At 41.4% G+C, this 27,637-nt stretch overlaps 1 protein-coding gene across 1 annotated transcript in view; it reads left to right on the forward strand.

Annotated features, from left to right (window-relative positions):
• CAMK4 (calcium/calmodulin dependent protein kinase IV) overlaps positions 1-27,637 on the forward strand; it is a 173,393-nt gene that overhangs the window by 44,953 nt on the left and 100,803 nt on the right. The window contains exon 5 of the mRNA XM_034774150.1: positions 22,859-22,931. Within this exon, the coding sequence (XP_034630041.1) occupies positions 22,859-22,931 (73 nt within the window). The remainder of the gene's footprint in view (positions 1-22,858; positions 22,932-27,637) is intronic.

The raw sequence follows: 27,637 nt of genomic DNA on the forward strand, positions 1-27,637 counted from the left end.
AGGAGGAGGAGTCAGGGAACTGGTTAGGGTTCCCTTATCCTGTGGGGCAGCTGTGCCTCACCCAGCAGAAGTTAGAGCAGCCCTACAGCTGCCCTAATTTTCACCAGCAGGATATGGTCCCTAAAGAACCATAGGCCAGCTGAGGATCAGCACAACAGAGCTCTGACCTGGCATGTCCCAGACACTTCTGTATACTAGGTGTTGGGAAGACAGCTGGTGCGCAAGCTGGCTCTGCTCGTTTACTCAGCTGAAAGCTCTCCTCTGCCTGCTTGTAATTGTGAGTCTGGCTCTTAATGTTCTGAACAGCTCATTGGGTATCTCTTAACATCAGTGACTGTAGTGATGAGACCCTAGACTAATGACAAAGTAGGGAAGTGTGCATGTATAGATTTGCCAATGCAATTTGGTACTTAGTTGCTCTCAAGCAGTTTGTAATGATGTGTTTTAACACTTTAATTGTGCACGGTCAATACCTTGTTATCTCTGTCATTGGGTTAAAGTAAATTTTATTGTTTTCAGAGTAACAGCGTCCAAATTCAAATAACTCCCTGTAAATGACTGTAGAAAGCAATTGTTTACAGTACAATTAGTACACTGTTTCTTCCTGATGCACTTAGAAATAGCTGCAACATTAGGTATCAAAACACAAACAGCATTACAAATGAAGAAGCACCTCATCTAAGCAACGCTGCTGGCACCACTGTAATACCGCTTGGCATAAAAAGGAATGTATCTTTGCGCTCCACTGAGAGATGAGAGTCTGAGTGTTTCACTGGCTGCTTGCCACTTTCAAAATGTCAACTGATAAAATATTAAAGTCTCACTGTTTCTTAGCCCTGTTGAAAGAGGTTGTGCAGCACTTCATTCAAAAGGTCCTTCCACCTCGCCCTGGCCGTCTTTCCCTGTGAGTTCACAGGAGTCATTAGTATGGGCAATTATAGTCAGGACAAAGGTGTGTGTGTGTGTATGTGTGTGTGTATATATATATATATATATATAATTGTGCTAGTAGCTCTCTGGGGAGCAGAACCTCATTCAAAGTAGATGAAAGTCAATGTGTTACACACAAGGTCTCTGAAGCACTTCAGTTTGTTAGGTAATAGTGTGAAGACTGTGACTCCTGGTGATCTCAACCTCACATACAAACAACATGCTCTCTCTTATATACCTAGGCGCATGGCCACATTGTTGCAATATGGGCCTGATCCAATTCCCCTGGAAATCAGTGGAGGCACACACCCATTGACTTCAGTGGGAATGGGATCAGGCCGTATCTGATTGCTTCACAATCAAGAATAAATTTATCTTCACAATACCCCTGTAAGGCAGAGAGAAGTACTATCATTGTACAGATGGGGAGTTGAGGCATCTGCCCAGGACCTCACAGGAGGTGTGTGATAGAACTGGTAACTGAACACAGATCTCCTGAGTCCCAGTTCAGTGCCTTAACCACAAGACCATTCTCCATCTCCTGTATTTAAAAAATATGGTTATAAAAATTGTGATCCATTTTGTGTCTCACTGTTTTTCTCCTGGGAAATGTTGTTGTAAGGCAGGAATTTTTGTTACGAATGGATGACAAAAGGAAACTGCAAGTTTTTCATTTGTTTGTTCTTAAACAAAATAGTTACAACCCTAAATCAGCAAAATAGGACATGGTTATACTCAGAGAAAAGTAGGTATGTTTTACATCCAAATAGCTGAATATCAGTTCCTCCTTTAGATGCCATATTTATGAGTTCTGACCTCCGCTCGGGGCTCTGTGTTTCTCCTACAACAATGTGTGAGCTCCCTAACAGCTAGAGCAGGAAAGGTAACATATCTGACTGCATTGTGATAGTGTTAGAGATGTCAACCGTAATTGAAGGAGAAGCAGAGATTGTTGAATCTGAGAACAGTGACATGGTTGATTTTAAATTTTGTATGGTTGTGCGTCGAGCATGAAGTGTATAGGCACCATATGTTCTAGCTTCTCAGCAAGTTTATTTGTGGTATTGCGGGGAGATTGATGTGGCAGACTCAGATCTGGGCTAATTTGTTTATTTACACTGTGTACATGCTCTTATCTATACTAATCACATAAGTCCTCTTAAATCAAGATGGACCCAGATGCACACAGGCAACTCTGAAAATCCTTGTTCAGTCACCCTGAGCCACTATGGGAATAGCTGCCTTTATTATGGCCACTGAACCTTCCTGTCCTGGCTGCCTTATCACCCTCCAGCCAGGAACCAGAAAAGCTGCAGCAATCTCACCCTCAGCCGATTCATAACACTGCCCTCCACTGATCTATTAATCTATTACCCCTTCTGTAAATCTAAAACTAAATAAGCCTATGTGCACCTCTGTCTATTTTAGACAGTGTGTGTATCTGTGTGTGTGTATACACACCCACAAAAATACCCCAGCCTACATTAAACAAATGTTATTCAAGTTACAAAGTCAAGCACTTAAAAATTAAGAAATACCAGATTTACTGTCCTCCATGCAACCTTAATTCTGCCCCTTGTGTGTCCATCCTGTGCCCTAGATCCTGTTGAAAGGGTCCTGGTGGAGTAGTTTGTAGGGCCATAGCATGGGGAAAATTAACCCCAGAGTCTGTAAAAAAAATAATAATTATTATAATAATTATAATAATAAAATAAAAAAACACAAAAAAATAGTAAATGGTCATTCAATTAAAGGTTTTATAATGCATACACAGCAGAGAGTGGAATTTAGGTTGATGGAGATTATAGTGATGGGAAAATATTAATTGAAATTAGAGTTGGTTCAAAATTTAAACAAGAATATTTAATTAAACAAATTATCTATTTTTCCTTCTGTTTTTATGATGAAACCCCCCAAGTGGAAAATTACTGATTTGGGGATTTAGGTTTGTTTTATTTTCCTCCCTCCAGTCTCAGATCTATTTTTCCTTTTCCTCCCATTTTCAGGGGCAAATGCAAATAGGAAAAAAAAGGGGGGGGGACAGAGGAAGAAAGGGAGAGAAAGGGGAACAAAATTAATGAAACCAAAATTTTCTACAACTTTTTCATGAAAAAAATTCAAATAAATTAAAAAATTGTTGACACCTCTTGCAAAATGTTTTTCTACTAGTTCTTTATAGAAGTTTTACTGAAACCAGAAGAACAATGATAAAAAAACGGAAAGCACAAAAACCTTCCACTTATTGCCCATTAAATTGCACAAAAGTGACAAAATAACTAATATAATAATGCTTATCAATTTGCAATAATAGTGCCATATACATTACTGACAGAGACGTAAATAGATACAGAAATATTTGTTAAATAAATTGGTACTGCTAATTTATATGTAATTTGGATGCATAGCTCTTAGAATCTAGTTTCCATACACAAAAATGGCTGCTTATAGTTAGGCTCCAGAATTGTTATTTAGGGTACTAAATAATTCGCCTGACTTTTCCAAAGTCCTGAGCAACCAACTAGATCCAGTTATTTCCAAGGGAGATGCTGGGTGCTCACTTTTGAAAATCAGGCCACTTATTTAGATACCTAAAAAAGGATTTAGGAGCCTAACTTTGGGCAGCTATTTTTAATGTACTGTCCATAAATTAGATGGACATACAATGTAGTTGTAAAGTCTGAATCAATATAGAAGCTAATTGCTACTCTCCATTAAGATACAGAGATGCTCTTAAAATCAGGGCAATCAGCACACTGAATGAGACTCAAGGTAATTATATTCATTACATTTCAACCCTGGTAATATAAAGAATCTATGAGTTAACTTGATTTACTTTACTTACAAAGGAGCTTGGCTTTGTAACTAACTAAACATATCAAGGCAGCAAGAAATTGGAACTTCATTTCAATATACACATGAGCCAGTTGGAAACGTGTACCCTATGGCAACCATTCTGCTGTAGGTTATAGTGATCTAATTTTCCTTTAATGATTTCTGCAGACTTTTCAAACAGTTTTAATCTACAGAAGTGTTTCAGATTAGTACATTTTAAAAGTACTACTACTGAAGGATTAAATAACGGCCAAAATGTTTTTAGATACCTGAAAAGCTTTATAAGGGAATGAGAAATCAAGAAAGGTGAAGACTGTGTCAATTACTGGGCCAGATTCTGTAGTCCTTATGCAGGCAATTTCCCGTTGAAGTTAATACAGGATTTACACCAGGACCACAGGATCCAGCCCATTAGCAACACATGGAACAAAAGGGTTAGAGAAATGCATACTGAAAATGGGGGGGGGGGAAGTGTATTCTGAGATGTTCCTGCGAGTGATCCGTAATGGGAAAAATATAGTTAGGGGGAGGATGAGAGAGAGCAGAGAATATTAAACAAAGAGAAGAATCTGGGTTTAAAAATATTTTATCTGAATTTGCAGTGCAAAAGTACTGAACATGTTAGCAGTTATTTTTATATTCACGTGTATGTATAAAGCCTTTTGCAAGTTAAATTATATGCTTATCACTTCATCTACTACTGAAATGCAGCCAGCTGCGGAGTGGGAAGGGACAAGCATTATAGCAGCAATATTAAATACTAGTTTAGAGACAGGATGTGAAGATTACCTTAAAGAAAAGACAAGATCCAAATTGTGTGTTAAGTGCCTGGGCTAATTAACTTAAAATTTAATTTGCTCTAATCTGCCTGAGATGAAGGAAGCATGAAGCAAATTTCATGCATAAATTCATGTTTTAGAGTAGATCAGGGGATTGAAAGAGTGGATAGTTCTCTCCCTTGTGTTGAGCCAGGGAGGCTGCAGGAGTAACTACCACCCTAGGGCTGGAATAACCCCTACTGACCATGCGGGCCCAAAAAAAGGAGACAGGCTTGTTGGTTGGTCTGTGTACTGCCATACATGTGAGGCCTCTGCTTCAAAATAGAGAAGTACTTTCTCCCCAGTTGCCATTTGGGAAGGACGGGAGGGGGGTGAAAGAAATGTTTGGTGGTCTGCCTGCCTCTCTCCTCAAGATGGCACATCCAGCTCTTCAAAGGAGCTGTCAGCCAGAGAAAGTTGCTTCTACACTACAGTCCCTTTAAAAAAAAAATCTTTCCTGGCTGAGTTGTATCAGCATCCACAGTTAGTCATTTCTGCTGTTGAGAACATCACTCCCTACAGTTAGGTGAGATGTTTCTGCCCCTTAGCATTTGAAAGGGCAGTTCAGTAGGACTGGGTAAAGTATTTCCCCAGACTCACAGTTGCTGGGTAGGGGGTGGGCAGTGTGCCTGTTGATAGAAATCCTGCTTTTTGGATTGAGGAAAGGCAGAAAGCCTCATCTTTTTCCTCAGAGGTGAAAGTAAGCCGGTACGGCGTACCAGCAAGATCTGGTGTGCCATACCAGGGTGGCCTGGATTCCCCAGGCAGCAATTTAAAGGGCCTGGGGCTCCCAGCAGTAGCGGCAGCTGAGCCCTGGGCCCTTTAAACTGCTGCAAGAGCCCCCGGCTGCCGCTGCTACCCCAGCGGGGGAGGGGGAGGGCACTTACCGGTATAGGGCGGGCCAGGGCTGACTCTGACCCTTCCCATTCCCGCCCCTTCCGCCTGAGGCCCTGCCCCTCTCGGGGCCAGAGCCGGCCCCAACCCAGCCCTGTACCAGTAAGTCCCTATTTCTACTTTCATCCCTACTTTTTCCCCAAAGATAGAGATAGTAGGGTAAGCCTGCTGCTGCAGGAAGACTATGTCGGGAGCCACTGATTAGAAGATGATAGTAGAAGTGCAGTTGGGTCTGATGGGAAGAAGGTCAGAAGAAGCACCGGCATCTTCACCCTTCTCTTCTGCATAAGAGAGAAGAGGGAGAAGTGGTCTTTATCTTTACCCACACATCCCAAATTCTCCAACTGCTTCATGAAGTTTGGGTTTCATAAAGTTCAGATTAATTTTGTGAAATCCCAGAATTTTGTAGACTAGAATCCCAAAACTTTTACAAAATAGCTCAGATTTCCAAAACCTCAATCTCTGAGAAGTTTGTCTTGCTTTCCTTCAAGGTGTCCTAATTTCTCAGAAGATTTATTAGGGGGAGAGAAAAATGTCCTCAAGAAAAAACTCCAAGACGAGAGGCTATATAAAATAAGAAATGAGACTGTTTGGTGGACATCAGTAACAGTCAGAAAGTAAAGCAATGGCTAGAAGTTCAAATGTGATGTCTTGGGAGCTCATTGTGCTATAAGAATTCATTTGTATCTCACTATTGAAATATTCTGTTGCACAATTACTATTCTAATTCAGTTCTTTAGCAGTAACCTTGATGACTGTTGCAAAAAAGTGGTAGCGGCAAGAAGAGAAGATCACTTGTCCTGCAGATCTTGAAAATTGTCTTCTAATCAAAACCGTCTGAGCCTGCTGGCACACACCCCCTCTGACCAATGAGGGAGATGTTAATGACAGAGCTGACTTTATGCCAACCAAGGATTGTGCCATACCGGGGAAACCTGCCTGCTTAAGGAAGCTTCAAGTCTGTTTGCTGATGGGGCCGTAGCACATGCCTACAAGAGACGCCAGTTGGTCATTAAACCTTCATGGTTGCCTACTCAGGTGGAAACACCTTGAGACAACGGGTTGGCTCAATCTGGGAGAAGCGTCTCTGGTGGGAGGGGCAGTGGAAGATCCCTAGCAGGAGAACAAAGAAACCAAATATGGGTAGGGCAATACATAAACTTGAGGGAAGACTCACAGAATCGTACAGGAAGCTTTGGGCAGGATAGAGGAAAAGATGGGTGTGTGTCTGTCTGGTTTAACTATGGGACCAGCCAAGGTCAAAGGAAGCTAGCTGACCTAGGGAGAGAAGCTCCATGATTCTGGAAAGATGCTGTTAGCTGTAGGGAGGACACCCTAGAGGACTCTGCCAAATCCCAAAGACCTCTCTAGCGTGGGGAAGAAACTGAAGCAGGGAAATGCGTACAGGTGAGTTTATTATTTTCTGTAGGTCTGTGTATTTCTCATGCTGCTAAGTAAAGAGTAATGGTGGTGTTAGAATGCTGTGCAAAGTCTGTCGGTCTGTTGGCTTGCACTGTTGTGTGCCCCTGCAGAGGTAAACTGTGAACCCAGAGGGTTGCAGTTCTGGAAGAGGGTGTGTTTTAAGATTCAAGGGCATCTGAAGAGTCCTTGCTAGTCCCAGGGGATGGGCACTTGGACCATGGTGTCTGAGCTCTCAGGAGGGGGTACTAGACAGAGGATCTGCACCTCAAGCACTTGCCTAGAGACCCCATGCCAGGGGCAATGTCTGGACTCTGTTAAGTCTTTAGAATCTGAACGCACACAGAGTCTAATGAGGTGGGCTCCAAACATAATAGCCAGGGAGTGTTTAACCAGAGAGAACTCTAATGGGGGGTGTGTGTGTGTGTGTGTGTGTGTGTAACGGAGTAAAAAGCACTAAGAACTTGTTCTAATCATCAGATACAGCAGATATATCTGAGTATGCACACACAGAAAATCTTCTGAATAACAAGAAACCATTTTTTCATAGTCGCTTTTTAGAGTAGAAGCGCACTCCAGACATCCAGGGCTACAGTGAACTAGGTCATCTTGGAAAGTAAAGGCTTAAAATTGTTAACTTGTCAATACCTGGTGTGAATAAACTATTTTAGGAAGATGGGATGGGAGATGGCAAGTGTGCAAGCACTTTGCAGTAATAGAATTGTGCTTGAAGATCACTTGGATGGTACAGCTGGTGCAGAATGCAGCTATATGCTGTCTGTAAGCCAATACTGACTTCTGGAAATAGATCACACCAGCTCTACAGAAGTTGTTCTGGTTTCCTATTTGGGTACAATTCAAAATGTTGATTTTGATCTATGATAAAAACTCTGTAAGATAGATCCTGATTACATGAGACCCCCTCTTTTGAATCTTGTCGGTGGTTGATATAAACTGGACATTTGAGCTAATAGTCTATATTTGAATGTCACGGAGCTGGTAGCCAGGTGTTCTCAGTCAAGGTCCCTTGTCTCTGGAATTCACTTTCCCAAAGATCTTATAAGCTGTATCTTATGAGACAGTGTGGTGCTCAGTTCCCAAACATTTGCTTGGGGGGGTGTTTAGATGAATGAGGGGTTTAGGGAACATCCTTTATCTTCTTTGTGCCTACTGCCTTCAAGTCATTTAGTTTTTAATCCTTGTCTAAAATGAGTCTGTTAATTTGCAACTGTAGAATGAATTCTCATTCTCCTGAGATTGAGTGAGAAGATAGTTCAGTGTACTCAACTGACACAAGCATCACTTTTGGCATTCTTACACTGGAGATGCCATATGGTCCTTATAGGCATGTGGCAATTCTCCAAAAAGGACCATGTTTTTGGAGTTTAATATACTCTCCCTACACACACCCACATTGTATATCATTTGAAAACTTATTTTATGTACATTTAGATGAGTTGTGATGTGCCGCTGTCAAGTGTTGCTGTCAGCCTGTAGGCAAAGTAAAACAATGATACCCAAAATGAGTGCCATATTTTGCATAGTTCCAGAAACGCTTCAACGTGACTGACTACAGTTTTTACTATTTAAGTTAATTTCAACACGTTTATGTGGTGTTTATTGGTCAAAACTACCAAATGACAGTGTATTAAAATAATTGTATTGGTATTGCATGGGCAGGGTTTTTTTTTCCCCAGAAAATTACTATGCTGTTTAATATGTGGCAAAAAGGCAAGTATCAACATTTTGGAATATACTAACATGAACTATTTTCACATTGCATATTTTTAATTGTCAAAGTATTTCACAAGTGACTAACAGTTCTCTATATTTTCAATTGAAATTTGCTGACCAAATCAGTCTGTGGCTGATGACTGTGCACATGTAGCAGTAGATGGTGTGTCCATAGTTTGTACTGCATAATGGGTAGATATAAATGTATATGAATTTCTAATGTAATGCTTCTCCATTGGTAGGCTTTTGTCCATACAATGTAACATCTAGTCTGCTTGGTAGAAGGTTTAATTTGTAATTGCCTATGCATACAGTACTAAGCTTTGAGTTGTTCTAGAAATTAGCTTTTAATTCAATGCTATTTATGCACCAGTCAGTATTCGTGTTAGAGATATCAATACACAGCTTCATTTTCTGAATATACAAAAGCCATGTGAGAAAGAAGTGGATTAACAAGAAGTTGTGAAGACAAAGTCCACAAACAATCCTTGCCTCTGCACTGAAAAGGGATGAAAATTATGTTACAGCTTTTACTAACCATGTCATCAGCACGATGGCAAACCCATTTGACCCTGAATCACAATGAGAGCTGCTTATCTACTGGATAACATATCTACCATCAGATGTACAAAGACTCTTCACTGAAAATAGCAAATGTTGGTGAAAAACAAATGGGGAGATTTGTGAGAGATGTACTTGATTCTGATGGGACACATAGCTTCTTCATCCCAGTCAAGAAACGTGGCATCAAAACATTTGCTTTTGCTTGACATGGCCAAGAAAACTAAATTTAAATCAGGCAAGGGAGGGACAATCATAGCAGCTATTAGTCCAGAAATTGTTTTCCCTAGAGCCCTGTCCGTCACAAGATGCAGAGATTACTCCTGCGGGGGAATTATGTGCCAAAAAATAAAATTTCTGTGCACAATATTTTTAAATTATAAATATTTTTTGTCAAAACAACAATATAATCATGCCAGTTTCAATAATTTTGGTAATTTGTTTCAAAATACCTGTCAGCAAGTATGTGTGTAACAATACAGACGACAAAAATGATTCAGGAAATGTTTCTTTGACAAATTCCTTACTAGGCATAGGAACCTGGGAGTGAACTTGGAAGGTTGTTGGGTGTGTGGATGAGAGAAGTATTGAACAGGGTTTTTGGTAGAGGATGCGGGGGGAGGAATTGTTAGGGAGTTGGGAAGCTTCCCCTATGCAGATCCTGGCTGACCCCTAGCGTTTCCCATTTAGTCAGGCACGTCTGCCCCTGTGTGTCCCTGCAGCCTCCTCCCAGGGACACACAAGGGCTCAATGCTGTCACCCCACTAGCTCCGGAGTCTGCACCCCAGTCTGACTCACTAGCCCTTCTGCACCCCAGTCTTTGACCTTCCAGCAGCCTCATGTGTCCTGCTCTGTCCCTCCTGTGCCTCCTCACCTGGCTTTGCTGTGAGAAATGCAGTCTCTTCGCCCAGCTGGCTGCCCTCTCTTCTGGTGTTACAGCAGCCCCTAGTGGGTGAAAGGCATACATAAGAACAGCCATACTGGATCAGACCAAAGGTCCATTAAGCCCAGTATGCTGTCCTCTGACAGTGGCCAATGGGAGGTACCCCAAAGGGAATGAACTGACAGGTTATCATCAAGTGATCCATCCCCTGTTGCCCATTCCCAGCTTCTGGCAAACAGAAGCTAGGGACACCATCCCTGCCCATCCTGGGTAATAGCCATTGATGGACCTATCCTCCATGAATCTATCTAGCTCCCTTTTGAAGCCCGTTATAGTATTGGCCTTCACAACACCCTCTGGCAAGGAGTTCCAGAGGTTGGCAGTGCGTTGCGTGAAAAAATACTTTCTTGTGTTTCTTTTAAACCTGCTACCTATTAATTTAATTTGGTGGTACCTTGTTCTTGTATTATGAGAAGGAGTAAATAACACTTCTTTATTTACTTTCTCTATACCACTCATGATTTTATAGACCTCTATCATATCCCCCCTTAATCGTCTCTTTTCCAAGCTGAAAAGTCCCAGTCTTATTAATCTTTCCTCATACAGAAGCCGTTCTATACCACTAATCATTTTTGTTGCCTTTTTCTGAACCTTTTCCAATTCCAATATATCTTTTTTGAGATGGGGTGACCACATCTGCATGCAGTATTCAAGGTGTGGGTGTACCATGGATTTATATAAAGGCAATATGATATTTTCTGTCTTATTTTCTATCCCTTTCTTGATGATTCCCAACATTCTGTTCACTTTTTTGACTGCCGCTGCACATTGAGTGGATGTTTTCAGAGAACTATCCACAATGACTCCAAGATCTCTTTCTTGAGTGGTAACAGCTAATTTAGACCACATCATTGTATATGTATAGTTAGGATTATGTTTTTTCCAATGTGCATTACTTTGCATTTATCAACATTAAATTTCATCTGCCATTTTGTTGCCCAGTCACCCAGTTTTGTGAAATCCTTTTGTAGCTCTTCGCAGTCTGCCTGGGACTTAACTATCTTGAGTAGTTTTGTATCATCAGCAAATTTTGCCACCTCACTGTTTACCCCTTTTTCCAGAATATATTTTCATGAATATATTAAATAGGACTGGGCCTTGTACAGATCCCTGGGGGACACCACTATTTACCTCTCTCCATTCTGAAAACTGACCATTTATTCCTACCCTTTGTTTCCTATCTTTTAACCAGTTACCACTCCATGAGAGAACCTTCCCTCTTATCCCATGGCTGCTTACTTTGTTTAAGAGCTTTTGGTGAGGGACCTTGTCAAAGGCTTTCTGAAAATCTAAATACACTATATCCACTGGATCTCCTTTGTCCGCATGCTTGTTGACCCCCTCAAATAATTCTAGTAGATTGGTGAGGCATGATTTCCCTTTACAAAAAACATGTTGACTATTTCCCAACAAATTATATTCATCTATGTGTCTGACAATTTTGTTCTTTACAATAGTTTCAACCACTTTGCCCAGCACTGAACTGAGGCTTACAGGCCTGTAGTTGCCAGGGTCACCTTTGGAGCCCTTTTTAAAAATTGGCATCTCATTAGCTATCCTCTAGTCATTTGGTACAGAAGCTGATTTAAATGATAGGTTACAGACGACAGTTAGTAGTTCTGCAATTTCACATTTGAGTTCCTTCAGAACTCTTGGGTGAATACCATCAGGTTCTGGAGACTTATTACTGTTTAGTTTATCAATTTGTTCCAAAACCTCCTCTAATGACACCTTAATTTGGGACAGTTCCTCAGATCTGTCATCCAAAAAGAATGGCTCAGGTTTGGGAATCTCCCTCACCTCCTCAACAGTGAAGACCGATGCAAAGAATTCATTTAGTTTCTCCACAATGGCCTTACTGTCTTTGAGTGCTCCTTTAGCATCTGGATTGTCCAGTGGCCCCACTGGTTGTTTAGCAGGCTTTCTGCTTCTGATGCATTTAAAAAAAATTTGCTAATACTTTTGGAATCTTTGGCTAGCTGTTCTTCACATTCTTTTTTGGTCTTATATTCTATATAATCTATATTCTGCAGAGAGAAAAAAATCTGCGGGGGCCATGAATTCTGCACATGCGCAGTGGCACAGATTTCCCCCAGGAGTAAGAAATGTTTCAATGCCAACTGTTCTAGGACTTATGCCTGTGTCCTTTTTCCATGCTGATGGAACAGTGAGAGGAACAGTGAAAGAATCCATGAGCTAAGAGCATGCAACAAAGAAACCACAATGTGCATCAGAGATGCTGTGGCTATCATACAAATGGTGGCTGCAGACAAATTCCACACATTTGATTAATTTACTGCTGAGTACTTGAGGCAGGCCCTAAAAGGATTTGAAAAAGGTAATTGTGTAATTGAAGTCTTTGACAGATATGACAATAATAACTCTGTGAAAACTGCAGAAAGACAGCGCTAGACAGGATCTAAGGCTGGATTCAAGAAATACCAGGTGATTATAGACACCTTGTGCCTCCCCTGGTAAAAGTTTCTAAACATGACATCCAACAAGTAGTAACTTGTATAAATCCTCTGTGATTATATTGTTCAAAATGCACCTGAGAATGTAGGAATACAGCTGACACAAACACTCCTTTCTGGAGGCTTTTCCACTGGTGAAGTAGCAAAGTCCATCACCAGTAGAGGTGTTGAAGCCGAAGACTTGTACAGTACTCAAGAGGAAGCAGACATCAGGTGCTTCTGGATGCTGTATGTGCCAATATGGCATTTGGGTCTCTTGATGTCAAAGGAAATGTAGTAATTAGATCAGCTGACCAGATGTTTTGTCCTTGCTGTTCACTACATTCCAAAAATGGAGCATTTAGATTACATGTGGATTGAAACAGGCACCATTACCAGCACAACTGACATGCCTTGCTTCATATCTGTGCAGGCAATTTGTAATGACTCACTCCTGACCTTTCAACATACTTGCTGCATTAACTGGATGTGACCATGTCCCCTATTTGGTATTGGAGGGAAAATCTTTTTTTAATATTGTCATAACAAAGGGAGATTACCACTTCAGAGATCTTGCCAAAATGGGAGAGAGGGATGGAGAAGCCACAATTTCTGAAGCAAGAAAGTTGGTACAAGTGCTGCATGACCAGAGCAAGAAAGAAAAGGAGACCCACAGAGACCTGAATTGCTTGCACCTCAATCTACCCATCAAAAAGAACAAGTCACTGGCTAAACTCCCACCATGTGGTGACAGTTTTGAAAAGCATATCAGAAAAGCATCTTGTCAAACAAAGATTTGGATGTCTTTGAACATGGGTAAACCAGATATTGGATGACCCGTGCAACATGGACAGAAAATGTGGATGATTAATTACTTCCTGTATTCTTCAAGGGCCCAATGGCATCTGAGCTTCTACAAGACCTTATTTGTACCATTAGCTGTTGCTGCACAGTCACCTATGTCTGTAATTGGAACAAACTTACCTGCACAGATCTGCGTACGTATCAGGCAATGAAGATTGTAGTAACCCATTCACTCTTGACAGAGATCATAATGAGGAACAAGATGATGATGACGACTAGAAATGTCATCAGCGCGATTACACTTTAATGATACCTGAACAAATTTATTTCCAGATTGTTTTATCCTTTACATCTTTGTTGTGATGCTTTGAGGTCACAAAGAAATCCAATTTTATGTCTTGAAACAATACATCATCAATAACAGAAATGAATGCAAATATTTCAAAGATGGTGTTTATCCCCATTTCTATGGTAACAGCACCATTTGACAGTTCCACATCATACCTCATCTTAAAGTAGATATAATAAGCTTTCATGTGATGTATGATGTGCAGCTGTGTAGAGTGGGTACATTAAATTGACCACATAAGTGGTCCCTGCTGCTTGCCTATTAATTTTAGTTTTGTATTGAGTATTTAGGTAATTAACAACTTCTCGTGTGATAGCAGTTGAAAAATATATGATTGAAAAGCTGGTAAGGTGGAGTAAAGGATGCAAAGTAACAGTAAGTACAGAAGTTCTCAAGAATGGGAAGGGGGAAGAGGCACGTTATCATATGTTTGTGCTCACCCAATTTTATGCATGTAAACATCTCGTGTGAATATCAATTAGGTATATTTGGTTGTACACATGCCCAGTAAGGTGCTGAACAGATCCAATGCACATACCTAACTTTGAAAATATGGCCCTGCATGTGGAACTTGAATAGAACATTTCATTATAATAACATGTCTGTTTCATTTAGATTGTTTTAATCATTTTCAGTACTGAATATCTTTCCTAGTTGACTTTTATTAATATGTGATTCCAGATTTACTTTTTCTCACATCTGTTCTTGGCTTATTCTTTCTTTCCTTTTTTAATGGTACTTCTCCTCCTTTCCTCCCTCCAAAAAAATAAATATATATATTAATTATTTTTTGGCATGTCTGACTCTGTTTTCTGTATAGCTTTCACCCCTATATATTATATACTGAGGGGACAGTCTTCATTTTGTTTCTTTTAAAGTTATTCATTCTTGCTGCTTTCTTTCAGCTGTCCTCTCAGTGAAGTGGAGGTCTTTTTTCATCCACATTCTTCTTCTAGAATGATCTTTCTTTAAGCTAGATGTAAAGCATCAGCCCAGCTCTTATTAGAGAGAATAAGAAGTCGCTATTAGTCTCTTTCTCTTTATGGAGATGGTCAATAAGGGAATATCCAATTAGTCTCTCTCAAAGAGGGTAATCATTTGCATTGAATCTTGTTGTAAAGAAGGCAATTTTCAGGCTCCAGAAGATCTGAGAGGTCATTACACCAAGTAATGTTGCCATTCTAAATGTAACCATATTACTCTAGCTAAGATATGCAAGACAGGGAGATGTGCATTGTAGCAATCAAAGTTCAGATGTTCTCCCAGCATTATTGCTCAGTCAAAATTACAGTGGAGAGCCTTTAAACAATAAAGGTTCAGTCTCTACTTAGGAGTATTTCTCATCTCACCTATGCAGGTCCCATTTGCTTTGCTGGATAGCCATTTTAACAGATGCAATCTGATTTTTACCTTCAATTTGTAACATTATTAATGACAAATATTACATTAAGAATAATCTTGACTTCTTACATTCTCAATCAGAAATTTAAGACCTAGACTAATGAGGAACTAGAACATAACTTCAGATGACAAAGCTGCAGATAGGACAGTCCCTCAGACTTCATAGTATGCACCCATAGCTCCCATAATAACATAAACTAACAATCTGTATGCCAGAAATAATCACTTTATCACTATTTTTCTGCTGCACCTTCCACACACCGCCCTTGCCACACAGCCTTCATCTGTGTTTTGTCTATTTACTATAGACTGTAAACGTTTTTGGACAAGGACTTAATCTTCATAAACAGCTCTATAGCAACGAAAACACACAAAAAATACACCATGGTAAAAATAGCTAGAATTAAAAAAATGAATTGTCTGGGACATTCAATTATGAGATTTGTCCAAGATTGTTTCCCTAGTTCCCCAGATGAACCTAGCCAGGGCTCATTATGAAATAATTAATGTTCTCATGAAATGAGAGCATAGGTCTTAGCACATGCCAATGGCCTTGAAGTAATTCATCAGATCAGACTGATCAGAGTAGTTTCAGTGATAACAGAAATGGAGTTAAGATTGTGTCAGCATTGAATTTATAAATTTACAAGAGCTAATTGCTCACTATAAAAAACAAATGACTCCAGGTTTGCATCCAAAGTCAGAGCCCAGGAGGGGAATAGGTTTATCAAATCTGAAAGTTGTGAGGGGTTGGGAGGAGGCGGGCTGGAGATTTATTGCCTCTTGTTATAAGCATGTTAAAAAGCAGCAGCAGCAAAACAAAACAAAACAAAAACCCAACATCAGTTGTTCCTGAACTATAAAATGATTTTGATTTTTAAACTGAAATTTTGCTGACCATTAGGCCAAAATATGGATCAGTGCTTCAGGCAATTTTGATCACATTTTGTGTCAGACAGTGGTCCCAAACTGGGCATGTCTCTCTGTGGGGGTGCAAAGGAACATTCAGGAGGCATGCAGTGAAGCATGGGGGGTAGTGTGGGAGCACCTCCCAGCCCTGCTCCACGCCCAGCTCTGTCCCCAGCCACAGCTCCACTCTGCCCCCTGCTCAGTGAGGTGGCAAAATTTGCAGACAGTTGAGAATTACTCAAGGTAGTTAAGTCCAAAGCAGACTGTGAAGAGTTACAAAGGGATCTCACACTGGGTGACTGGGCAACAAAATGGCAGATGAAATTCAGTGTTGATAAATGCAAAGTAATGCACATTGGAAAACAGAATCCCAACTGTACAGACAAAAGGATGGATCTAAGTTAGCTTTTACCACTCAAGAAAGATCTTGAAGTCATTGTGGATAGTTCTCTGAAAACATCTGCTTAATGTACAGTGGTAGTCAACAAAGCTAACAGAATGTTAAGAATCATTAGGAAAGGCATAGATAGTAAGACAGAAAATATCATATTGCCTCTATATAATCCATGGTATGCCCACACCTTGAATACTGTATGCAGTTCTGCTCTGGTCCATCTCAAAAAAGATATTTTGGAATTGGAATATGTACAGTGAAGGGCAACAAACATTATTAGGGGGATGGAACAGCTTCCAAATGAGGAGAGATTAAAAAGATTGGGACTTTCCAGCTTGGAAGAGAGGTGACTAAGAGGGAGTATGATGGAGATCTATAAAATCTTGACTGATGTGAAGACAGTGAATAAGGAAGTGTTATTTATTCCTTCACGTAACACAAGAAGGCTGAACTTTGTGACTTTGTCCTCACCCACAACTATTTCACATTTGGGGACAATATATATCTTCAAGTCAGCGGCACTGCTATGGGTACCCGCATGGCCTACAGTATGCCAACATTTTTATGGCTGACTTAGAACAACGCTTCCTTAGCTCTCGTCCCCTAACGCCCCTACGCTACTTGCGCTACATTGATGACATCTTCATCATCTGGACCCATGGAAAAGAAGCCCTTGAGGAATTCCACCATGATTTCAATAATTTCCATCCCACCATCAACCTCAGCCTAGATCAATCCACACAAGCGGTCCGTTTCCTGGACACTACTGTGCTAATAAGCGATGGTCACATAAATGCCACCCTATACCGGAAACCTACTGACCGCTATACTTACCTACATGCCTCCAGCTTCCATTCAGGACACACCACACGATCCATTGTCTACAGCCAAGCTCTAAGATACAACCGCACTTGCTCCAATCCCTCAGACAGAGACAGGCAACTACAAGATCTCTATCAAGCATTCTTAAAACTACAATACCCACCTGCTGAAGTGAAAAAACAGATTGACAGAGCCAGACGAGTACCCAGAAGTCACCTCCTACAAGACAGACCCAACAAAGAAAATAACAGAACACCACTAGCTGTCACCTTCAGCCCCCAACTAAAACCTCTCCAGCACATCATCAAAGATCTACAACCTATCCTGAAAGATGATCCCTCACTCTTACAGATCTTGGGAGATAAACCTGTCCTCGCTTACAGACAACTCCCCAATCTGAAGCAAATACTCACCAGCAACCACACACCACTGAACAAAAACACAGACCCAGGAACCTATCCTTGCAACAAAGCCCCATGCCAACTCTGTCCACATATCTATTCAAGTGACATCATCATAGGACCTAATCACATCAGCCATGCCATCAGGGGCTCATTCACCTGCACATCTACCAATGTGATATATGCCATCATGTGCCAGCAATGCCCTTCTGCCAGGTACATTGGCTAAACCGGACAGTCTCTCCGCAAAAGAATAAATGGACACAAATCTGACATCAGGAATCCTAATACTCAAAAACCAGTGGGAGAACACTTTAACCTGTCTGGTCACTCAATAACAGACCCGAGGGTGGCAATATTGCAACAGAAAAGCTTCAAAAACAGACTCCAACGAGAAACTGCTGAACTCGAATTGATACGCAAACTAGATACAATAAATTTAGGCTAGAATAGAGACTGGGAATGGCTGAGCCATTACAAACATTGAATCTATCTCCCCTTGTAAGTATTCTCACACTTCTTATCAAACTGTCTATACTGGGCTATCTTGATTATCACTTCAAAAGTTTTTTCTCTTACTTAATTGGCCTCTCAGTGTTGGTAAGACAACTCCCACCTTTTCATGTTCTCTGTATGTGTATATATATCTCCTCAATATATGTTCCATTCTATGCATCCGAAGAAGTGGGCTGTAGCCCACAAAAGCTTATGCTCAAATAAATTTGTTAGTCTCTAAGGTGCTACAAGTACTCCTGTTCTTTTTGCGGATACAGATTAACACGGCTGCTACTCTGAAACGAGAAGGAAGGGTCACCCAATAAAAATAAGCAGCAGGTTTAAAACAAAAGGAAGTATTCGCACAACGCATAGTCAACCTGTGGAACTCATTGTCAGATGTTGTGAAGGCCAAAACTATAACAGAGTTCAAAAAATAACTAGATAAGTTCATGGAAGATGGGTCCATCAATGGCTATTAGCCAAGATAGTCAGGGACGCAATGCCATGCTCTGGGTGTCCCTAGCCTCTGAGTGCCAGAAGCTGGGAAAGGACAACAGGGATAGATCACTCAATGATTGCATGTTCTGTTCATTTCCTCTGAAGCATCTGGCACAACTACTGTTGGAAGACAGGGTACGGGGCTAGATGGGCCTTTGGTATGACCCAGTATGGCTGTTCTCACGTTCACCAGGACTTTCTTAATGCTGACACTTTCTTAATGCTGACTAGCGGTCGAAGGGGTTACATTGGCAGAGGTTATATCCTTTGCATGAGGCAGGTCTTTTCTGCCCACTTCTCATGGCACTACTGATGAAATCTCAGCATTCTGTCAGTTTTTGAAAAGTGTTAGTGATGTCTCTTATTTCTTCAACACGTGCTGTCTGTCCGTTAAACAAATCCTACTGTCCAATTCCTCAGATACATTTATTCCTGAGTGCATAATGCCAGTCACATTGGTGAATACGCTCCCAGTTTTCTAACTCAATGTTTTGCAGCACTTTGGGATAATTTTGGTATGAAAGATGTAACTTTATATAAAACTATGCTATGTTCTGTTGGTCTAAAGTGGTTATTACTATATGGCTACGTACTCGCTACGGGGGGGGGTCGATTTAAGATACTCAAATTCAGCTACATATCGGAGCCGACTTACTCCGCTGTGAGGACGGCGGCAAATTGACCTCCGCAGCTCCCCTGTCGACGGCGCTTACTCCTACCTCCGCTGGTGGAGTACAAGTGTCGATTCGAGGATCGATTGTCGCGTCCCGACGAGACACGATAATTCGATCCCTGAGAGATTGATTTCTACCCGCCGATTCAGGTGGGTAGTGTAGATGTAGCCTATGTGTGAATTAGTGTTTTAAAAGGGAAAAGGATTTTAGTGTGTGTTTGTTGACTGTTCATGTTCTTCAGTATCTCTGATGCAGTAGACTCTAGAGCATATAGCAGGCTCTCAGCAATCTGAGACCTAAAACATCATTATTTCTTGAAATAACCGATTATAACCCTGATCCTGCAAATGCTAATAGTCCCAAGGTCTGGGAATTACAGGAGTTTCTAGTCACTGTGGTATGTAATATAAGGTATATTTTACAAATTGCAATACACTTACTCATGGATAACATAAATGACAGCCTTAACTTTGGATTTCCATACTTTTGGTTTTTTTTGTAAAACTGGTATCATCATTATGTTAATATGAATTTAATAGTATCAGGGAGTCGGTAGAAGCTGGCCCATAAATAATGTGTTTTACTGGTGATACAGAACTGGTCTTAAGAAGTGAACAGCTGCTGCTGTGGGATATATTTTCGGACTAGAACAGTGTGGTCTATTGAAGACAAGTGCATGAAAATGGCAACAAAGAGAATTTTGGCCCTCATGTATCCAGATAGTCAAAGCAATAGCATAGAAAGTAAATGGTGTTTAAGATTACAGCTCTTAAAAATTGTTCTAAAATCTGCACCTAAAAATAATTCAGTGCTAGGCTATATTAAACCACAAGAAAACTCCTCTTATGTTGAATTTTTTGCAGAAATTCATGAATAACAACTGAGTCTTTCTCTGATTCTCTAGTGAAACAGCAAGTACTATAAGTTGCTGTTTTTACTGTTGCATTGATGAGTGGGTGTCACTTTAGACTATATTGTGTCTCCCATTGAAGAACAATGAATAGAATGAGTGTTGATTATTAGGCAGTACTATGAAACAATACATTGAAAAATATCCTTGCCTCATTGGATTTTTCCCTCCAGTCAAACTGAATTATCATTTTACTATATTTTTCTCTTCAGCTTGTCAGTTCTATGATAAAACTGTAAATGACATTATTCAAAACAAACCCATCTTTCACTCTATATAGGTACAATAAAGAGCTACCATATTTGTTAGATCTACCCTGATTGGTGGGTTAATTTTTATAGCCATATATATTATACTGGAAGTCCCAGGGACAATGTAATAATTTTTGTCACACAGTTAGCATCTTTTTCATCAGCCCTTGTGCTGTCATAATGAAACACATCAGAGGGTGACTGTAACGGGATTCACTCACCATTCTGGCGCCTTCTTCTGGCTATCTTGGAGATTACCTCTGCATGTTAGTGTGCCCGCTTCAGGCGGTGCCTTGCCACCGTCACTCGTGCTCTAGGACCCACATCTCTCCAAGGTCTTCGGCATCCTCTTCAGCAACACAGCCCTCCAGCCATGCCACACACTGTGCTCTCCCCTTCCAGGGGACCTGCAGTCCACGGTTCAGCCACTTCCCTTAGTGGCTACTGCAGCAAATTGTCTGGCCACTTCCTCATGGCCCCAGCATCCTCTTTGCCCTTGCTTCAGGGCCTCAACCTGCAAACCTCAGCAGCCAGCCAAGAGCTGTTTCTCACTCTGCTGGTCCCTGCTAGGTGCACTGCTCTGTCCAGGGTGCTGGCAGTTCTCTCAGCCCTCCAGAGATAGTCCTTCCTCCCAGAGCTCCCAGCAGAAAACTGCCTTGCAGCTCCCTTTTTATATGGGCCTGCTTGGCTGCTCCCTGCAGCCCTTCTCTGATTGGCTATCTCCTGTGCAGCCTCCCTAGGGCTCTATTAACCCCTTAGAGCCCAGTGCGGGGCAGGCACCCCATCACAGTGGCTCTCATTCTGATTGCCACACTCATCACAACAGTGCTGCTGAAATAAATACTGCAGAAGACATATGTCAAGTGTTCCCCTCCTCAATAAATCAGATTCTCAACCTTGCTCAAGGTATATGGAAGCTTGTTCTGCCTTATCACTAAAATCAGTGACACAGCTTGCAGTCATTGATCTTACAGAAAGTACACAGCCATGCACCTCTGTGTACTGTATCTAAGACAAAAACCAGTATATGTCAGGTTGAGCTTTTAAAAGTCAATAAAATAATCAAACCTATCGGTCAAATGTGTCTTTGGTGTAACTCTGTAAGAGAGAAATGTTGTTGGTCGTAAATGCTGTGTATAGTTAGAAAATACTGGCAAGAGAACTACTGGGGGGTTCTTAAATGAAGAATTTTTGTAAGTGTTCGGTGATATAAATCTTTTAAATTTTTTGTACATAGTTTACTAGTTTATATTCAAGTATCAATATATGACCTGAGTGCAACCTATTTGTTATGTTGGGCTTTGAAAATTAATTCAATTTTTAAAGCACAAAAAGCTAAATGATGACAATTATTTATTTTATTTAATTTTCTTATTTAACTGTGTTTTCATATTTTTTTCATTCAGTAATGTTAGTTTATGGTTTTCCGGAATGTCACAGAACATGAAACCATGAATCAGGCACCAGAAATTCTGTCATTGCTGCTACCCATTTAAAGAAAAAGGCATTTATATATTAATGTACCATTGTTTAAAAAGCTTCCAAAGAGGTTTAAACAAACTCTTTAAACAAATATATTTTTCTCTAATAAAGAGTTGAATTGATGTTAGAAAAGAAGATTTAGTCTCCAGATTTTTCCGAGGTTCCTGGCACCAACAAAGCCCATTGAATTCACTATGAGCTGCAGGTCCTCAGCACTTTTGAAAAATCAGGCTATTAATTGTCACGAGCAATATGCACATACCGTACTGGGCTTTATGAATTAAAGATCAATAAAGTCTTGCAGTGAAGTTTCTGTGTGGACCACAGAGCAGTTCTATACTCAGAAAACAAAAGAGGACAAATCAGCAGATTGCTACATGGATACTTTGCAGCCTTCAGATTCTAACACCAACCCCCCTAGCTAGACTGTGCAGAACAGATCTTAGTGGGACACTGCAAATGGATGGCACATCATTTTTAGAAGAATGGCTTAAACTAAATATAAATATAGGAAAGCATTCCCAAAAGGTGTTACAGATGATTTGGTTAGCTCTGATTTTCTAAAATTTATCATCCTATAGAGTTCTAATACTTTCCCTTGCAGACTTTATTAGTAGTTATGATTTTACTTCCACAACAAACTGGTATTTTAAAATCCTCTTTTTTTTTATGTTAACTAGGAACCACAGGTAAAGTACAGATGTATAGACCTAGCTTTAACCATCAGAAATCTGCAATTTTGATTCTGCAGAGAGCATTGCAGCTTATCTGACATGTCCGAATTTGATTATTTCTGATTCATTTTTTTATGAAGCATTTACCTACATTGCATGCTCATCTATATCCATGAGTCTGAGCAGTATCTCCTGGTTTCTTTCTAGGATTGTGGAAAAAGGATATTACAGTGAGCGAGATGCTGCCAATGCTGTTAAACAAATCCTGGAGGCAGTTGCTGTAAGTATTAACTAGGATCATAGGCTCAGCACATAATAATCTTTCATTTATTTGGAATAATTGCTTAATAAGTACGCAGGTGCAAAAGAAGCAGCTGTTCCTTGTAACTAGTCTATACATTCATTTCTATAACTGTTCTATCAATCCCTCAAAAGTAGTGACATCTCAGAGGCAAAAGTGACCTTGAGTGACACCAATATATGCTACAATTCATCTGTTATAGTTGAATTAATGTTCTTTATCACTACCCATTTTCAAAAACCTGCAAAGTTCAGTATAGGTCCTTTAGGACAGAAAATGGTTTGAGATTTCTGGCCCTTCTGTAGTCTTCCATTCAAATTTTTGTGAAGTACATCACTATCATTTATTTAGGATTCCTTTTTATACAGAAGAGAATGCATTACCTTGCCATCCAACATTGAGAGACTAATGGAATGAATGAATTAGTAAGATTGCATGGTGTGTTAGAGAAACTTGAGTGGGAGTTTTCTGCAAAGTGTAGCCATGAATAAAGAGGTTTTTCTTCATTTGCAGTCACTGTCTGACAAATCATAGAATCCTAGAATATCAGGGTTGGAAGGGACCTCAGGAGGTCATCAAGTCCAACCCCCTGCTCAAAGCAGGACCAATCCCCAACTAAGTCATCCCAGCCAGGGCTTTGTCAAGCCTGACCTTAAAAACCTCTAAGGAAGGAGATTCCACCACCTCCCTAGGTAACCCATTCCAGTGCTTCACCACCCTCCTAGTGAAAACGCTTTTCCTAGTATCCAACCTAAACCTCCCCCACTGCAACTTGAGACCATTACTCCTTGTTCTGTCATCTGGTACCACTGAGAACAGTCTAGATCCATCCTCTCTGGAACCCCCTTTCAGGTAGTTGAAAGCAGCTATAAAATCCCCCCTCATTCTTCTCTTCTGCAGACTAAATAATCCCAGTTCCTTCAGCCTCTCCTCATAAATCATGTGCTCCAGCCCCCTAATCATTTTTGTTGCCCTCCACTGGACTCTTTCCAATTTTCCCACATCCTGGACACAGTACTCCAGATGAGGCCTCACCAATGTCGAATAGAGGGGAATGATCACATCCCTCGATCTGCTGGCAATGTCCCTACTTATACAGCCCAAAATGCTGTTGACTCCTATCCAGCTTCTCGTCCACTGTAACCCCTAGGTCCTTTTCTGCAGAACTGCTGCCTAACCATTTCGGTCCCTAGTCTGTAGCAGTTCATGGGATTCTTCCGTTCTAAGTGCAGGACTCTGCACTTGTCCTTGTTGAACCTCATCAGATTTCTTTTGGCCCAATACTATAATTTGTCTAGGTCCCTCTGTATCCTATCCCTACCCTCCAGCGTATCTACCACTCCTCCAAGTTTAGTGTCATCTGCAAACTTGCTGAGGGTGCAGTCCACACCATCCTCCAGATCATTAATGAAGATATTGAACAAAACCGACCCCAGGACCGACCCTTGGGGCACTCCACTTGATACCAGCTGCCAACTAGACATGGAGCCATTGATCACTATGATCACTACTCGTTGAGCCCGACGATCTAGCCAGCTTTCTATCAACCTTATAGTCCATTCATCCAGCCCATACTTCTTTAACTTGCCGGCAAGAATACTGTGGGAGATGGTATCAAAAGCTTTGCTAAAGTCAAGGAATAGCACGTTCACTGCTTTCCCCTCATCCACAGAGCCAGTTATCTTGTCATAGAAGGCAATTAGGTTAGTCAGGCATGACTTGCCCTTGGTGAATCTATGCTGACTGATCCTGATCACTTTCCTCTCCTCTAAGTGTTTCAGAATTGATTCCTTGAGGACCTGCTCCATGATTTTTCCAGGGACTGAGGTGAGGCTGACTGGCCTGTAGTTCCCTGGATGATCCTCCTTCCCTTTTTTAAAGATGGGCACTACATTAGCCTTTTTCCAGTCATCCGGGACCTCCCCCGATCGCCATGAATTTTCAAAGATAATGGCCAAAGGCTCTGCAATCACATCCGCCAGCTCCTTTAGCACCCTCGGATGCAGTGTATCCGGCCCCATGGACTTGTGCTCGTCCAGCTTTTCTAAATAGTCCTGAACCACTTCTTTCTCCACAGACAGGGCCAGCTCTAGGCAGCAGCAAAACAAGCTGGTGCTTGGGGCGGCACATTTTTAGGGGCGGCATGGCTGGCGCCAGAATGCCGCCCCTAAAAATGTGCCCCGGCTGCCCTAGCTCACCTTCGCTGCTGCCGCTCGCATGCCACGGTGCGCGAAACAGCTGATTCGCACGCCACTGCTTGCCCTCCCTCTCAAACCTGGGAGGGAAGGGGAGATCCCGAGAGGCCGCGGTACGCGAAACAGCTGATTCGCGCACCGCTTCTCCCCTGCCCTCCTAGGCTTGAGAGCCTGGCGGGAGGAGGCAGGACTGGGGATTTGGGGAAGGGCCGGAGCTGAGGCGGGGCCGGGGGTGTGGTAAGAAAAAAAATGGGGGGGCGGCCAAAATTGTTTCTGCTTGGGGCGGCAAAAATCCTAGAGCCGGCCCTGTCCACAGAGGGCTGGTCACCACCTCCCCATGCTGTGCTGCCCAGTGCAGCAGTCTGGGAGCTGATCTTGTTCATGAAGCCAGAGGCAAAAAAAAGCATTGAGTACATTAGCTTTTTCCACATCCTCTGTCACTAGGTTGCCTCCTTCATTCAGTAAGGGGCCCATACTTTCCTTGACTTTCTTCTTAGAATCATAAATTATTAGAGTTGGAAGGAACCTCAGGAGATCATCTAGTCCAACCCCCTGCTCAAAGCAGGATCAATCCCCAACTAAATCCCCAAATGACCCCTCAAGGACTGAACTCACAACCCTGGGTTTAGCAGGCCAACGCTCAAACCACTGAGCTATCCCTCCCCCCCCTTCTTGTTGCTAAATGTTCCTTCATGTATGCTGACATGTATGTAGAGGTCTCTAAACAATCACATACAACCTTAGGGGACTGGTCAACAGAGAACATACAAGCAAAATGGATTATGGGGAGACAAGTAGTTTAGTTTGCAACAGAATGTCTGATTAAAGCTAAATTCTCAACCCTCTCAAAAATAAACATGCAGGGTGACCCCAGATGGGCACCTAGGGGCCCAAGGTAAAGTTTGTGGTGCAAATTTAGTAATTTGGTCAAGGAGTTCCCAAAGAGACAGCCCTCTTCCCCATATTGTATACTCCTAAAATTTCAATGGTCTTATAATGGTTTCTTGTGCAGAAATATGGGGAAAAAACTATGGGCAATAACCACATGAAACTTCCTCGGCTCCCTGGACTGTCCCTGCTGAGATCTAGTGTCCAGTACCAGAACAAGGCTCTGAGTCAAATTAATAAGTTGCTAGATTTTATTTCTGGTTCCATGGAGTAGTGTAGCAATAGTGAGACCACTGCAGTCCTGCATGGACCAATACCACTGTACAGTCTTCCCGCTAGTGTGGGGTGAGAAAGGGAGACTGAGTTCCCCACAAACATTGTGTAGTTTAGGGAAAGCTGTCCTGGACTAGGGGCCAAGAGACCAGTTCAACTTTTGTCTTCTAATCACTGCTGTTAATTTCTGTGCCGTTCATAACTCACATATCCCCCTATCAGCAAGAACAGGGTGCTTAGCAGCTCCAAGAAAGCCAGCCCAGACCCCCGCAAAGAGATTTCTGAACCAAGCCCCTTTCCTTACACTCACTTTTTTCTAATGGTGAAGTTAACATGCAAAAACATGTTTTATGTGGAATAACATTCCAGACACTCCGCAATGCCCTGTGCACGTTGTGTTCTTCTAGAAATGACATGTCAATACCAAAAGCTCAGATATTCTGCAACCAGAAAATATAACATTAAGGTTCCACTTACAAGATCATTAGTGTTATAAGAAAAAACAAAACACCAACTTTAGAAAACCAGGCAATACAGAGTTAGTGACAGTTCCTATGCAATCACACAACTTTAACGCTGCCTCCTTTCATTCCTGCCCTAAGGAGGAGCTCAGCAGCACCTTACTCCTTCTTAAGTGTTTTTCTTGTGTAGTGTGATCTCTGCCAACCGTTTGCAACTACTTCCCAGATCAGTGGTGCAGCATAGACCACTGTGATGGCCCATGGAAGTGCATTGATAGGAATGATGATTTTGGGTTGTGATGGATATACAGAAATTGATGGGACAGATAAATTACTGTGCTGTTTCCTGTTGCCAGCCCCACGAGGGGCAGTTACGTTGACACTTCCTACTTACCACAACCTTAACAGTATTGACTGGTTTTCTTACATTCGTATTTTGCTTGTTATAGTACACTGATGCTTTTAAGGGGGCTTAGAACTCATCATTTCCTAGTTTCCCAACATCTGAGTTTGAAATATTCCCCTCACATTCTAGAAGGTTACAAGGTATGTAAAGGGCACTATGAAGTGCCTGGAACTTAACTCCACCTTAACAAAGATTTTATTTCCTCTGTGTTAATAGAGTTTAGCTGAGACAAGGCAATTCACAGGTCTAGATTTCATAACGGTTTCATAGAAATTGAGGGGCTCTGAGGATTTCCTCATTTTTATTGCATTAAAATTGTCATGGAGCTTTGTTGAAACACACTTTTACTGTATAACTTCAGATCTTCTGCCTCCTATTAAAGATTCTTAACCACATTGGGAAGGTGTTGTATTTATCCCATAAGCAATGAGCTAACCACCCATATGAAAAATTTCACTTGTT

The sequence above is a fragment of the Trachemys scripta genome, chromosome 6 (assembly GCF_013100865.1).
Source record: "Trachemys scripta elegans isolate TJP31775 chromosome 6, CAS_Tse_1.0, whole genome shotgun sequence".
NCBI classification, from domain to species: Eukaryota; Metazoa; Chordata; order Testudines; family Emydidae; genus Trachemys; species Trachemys scripta.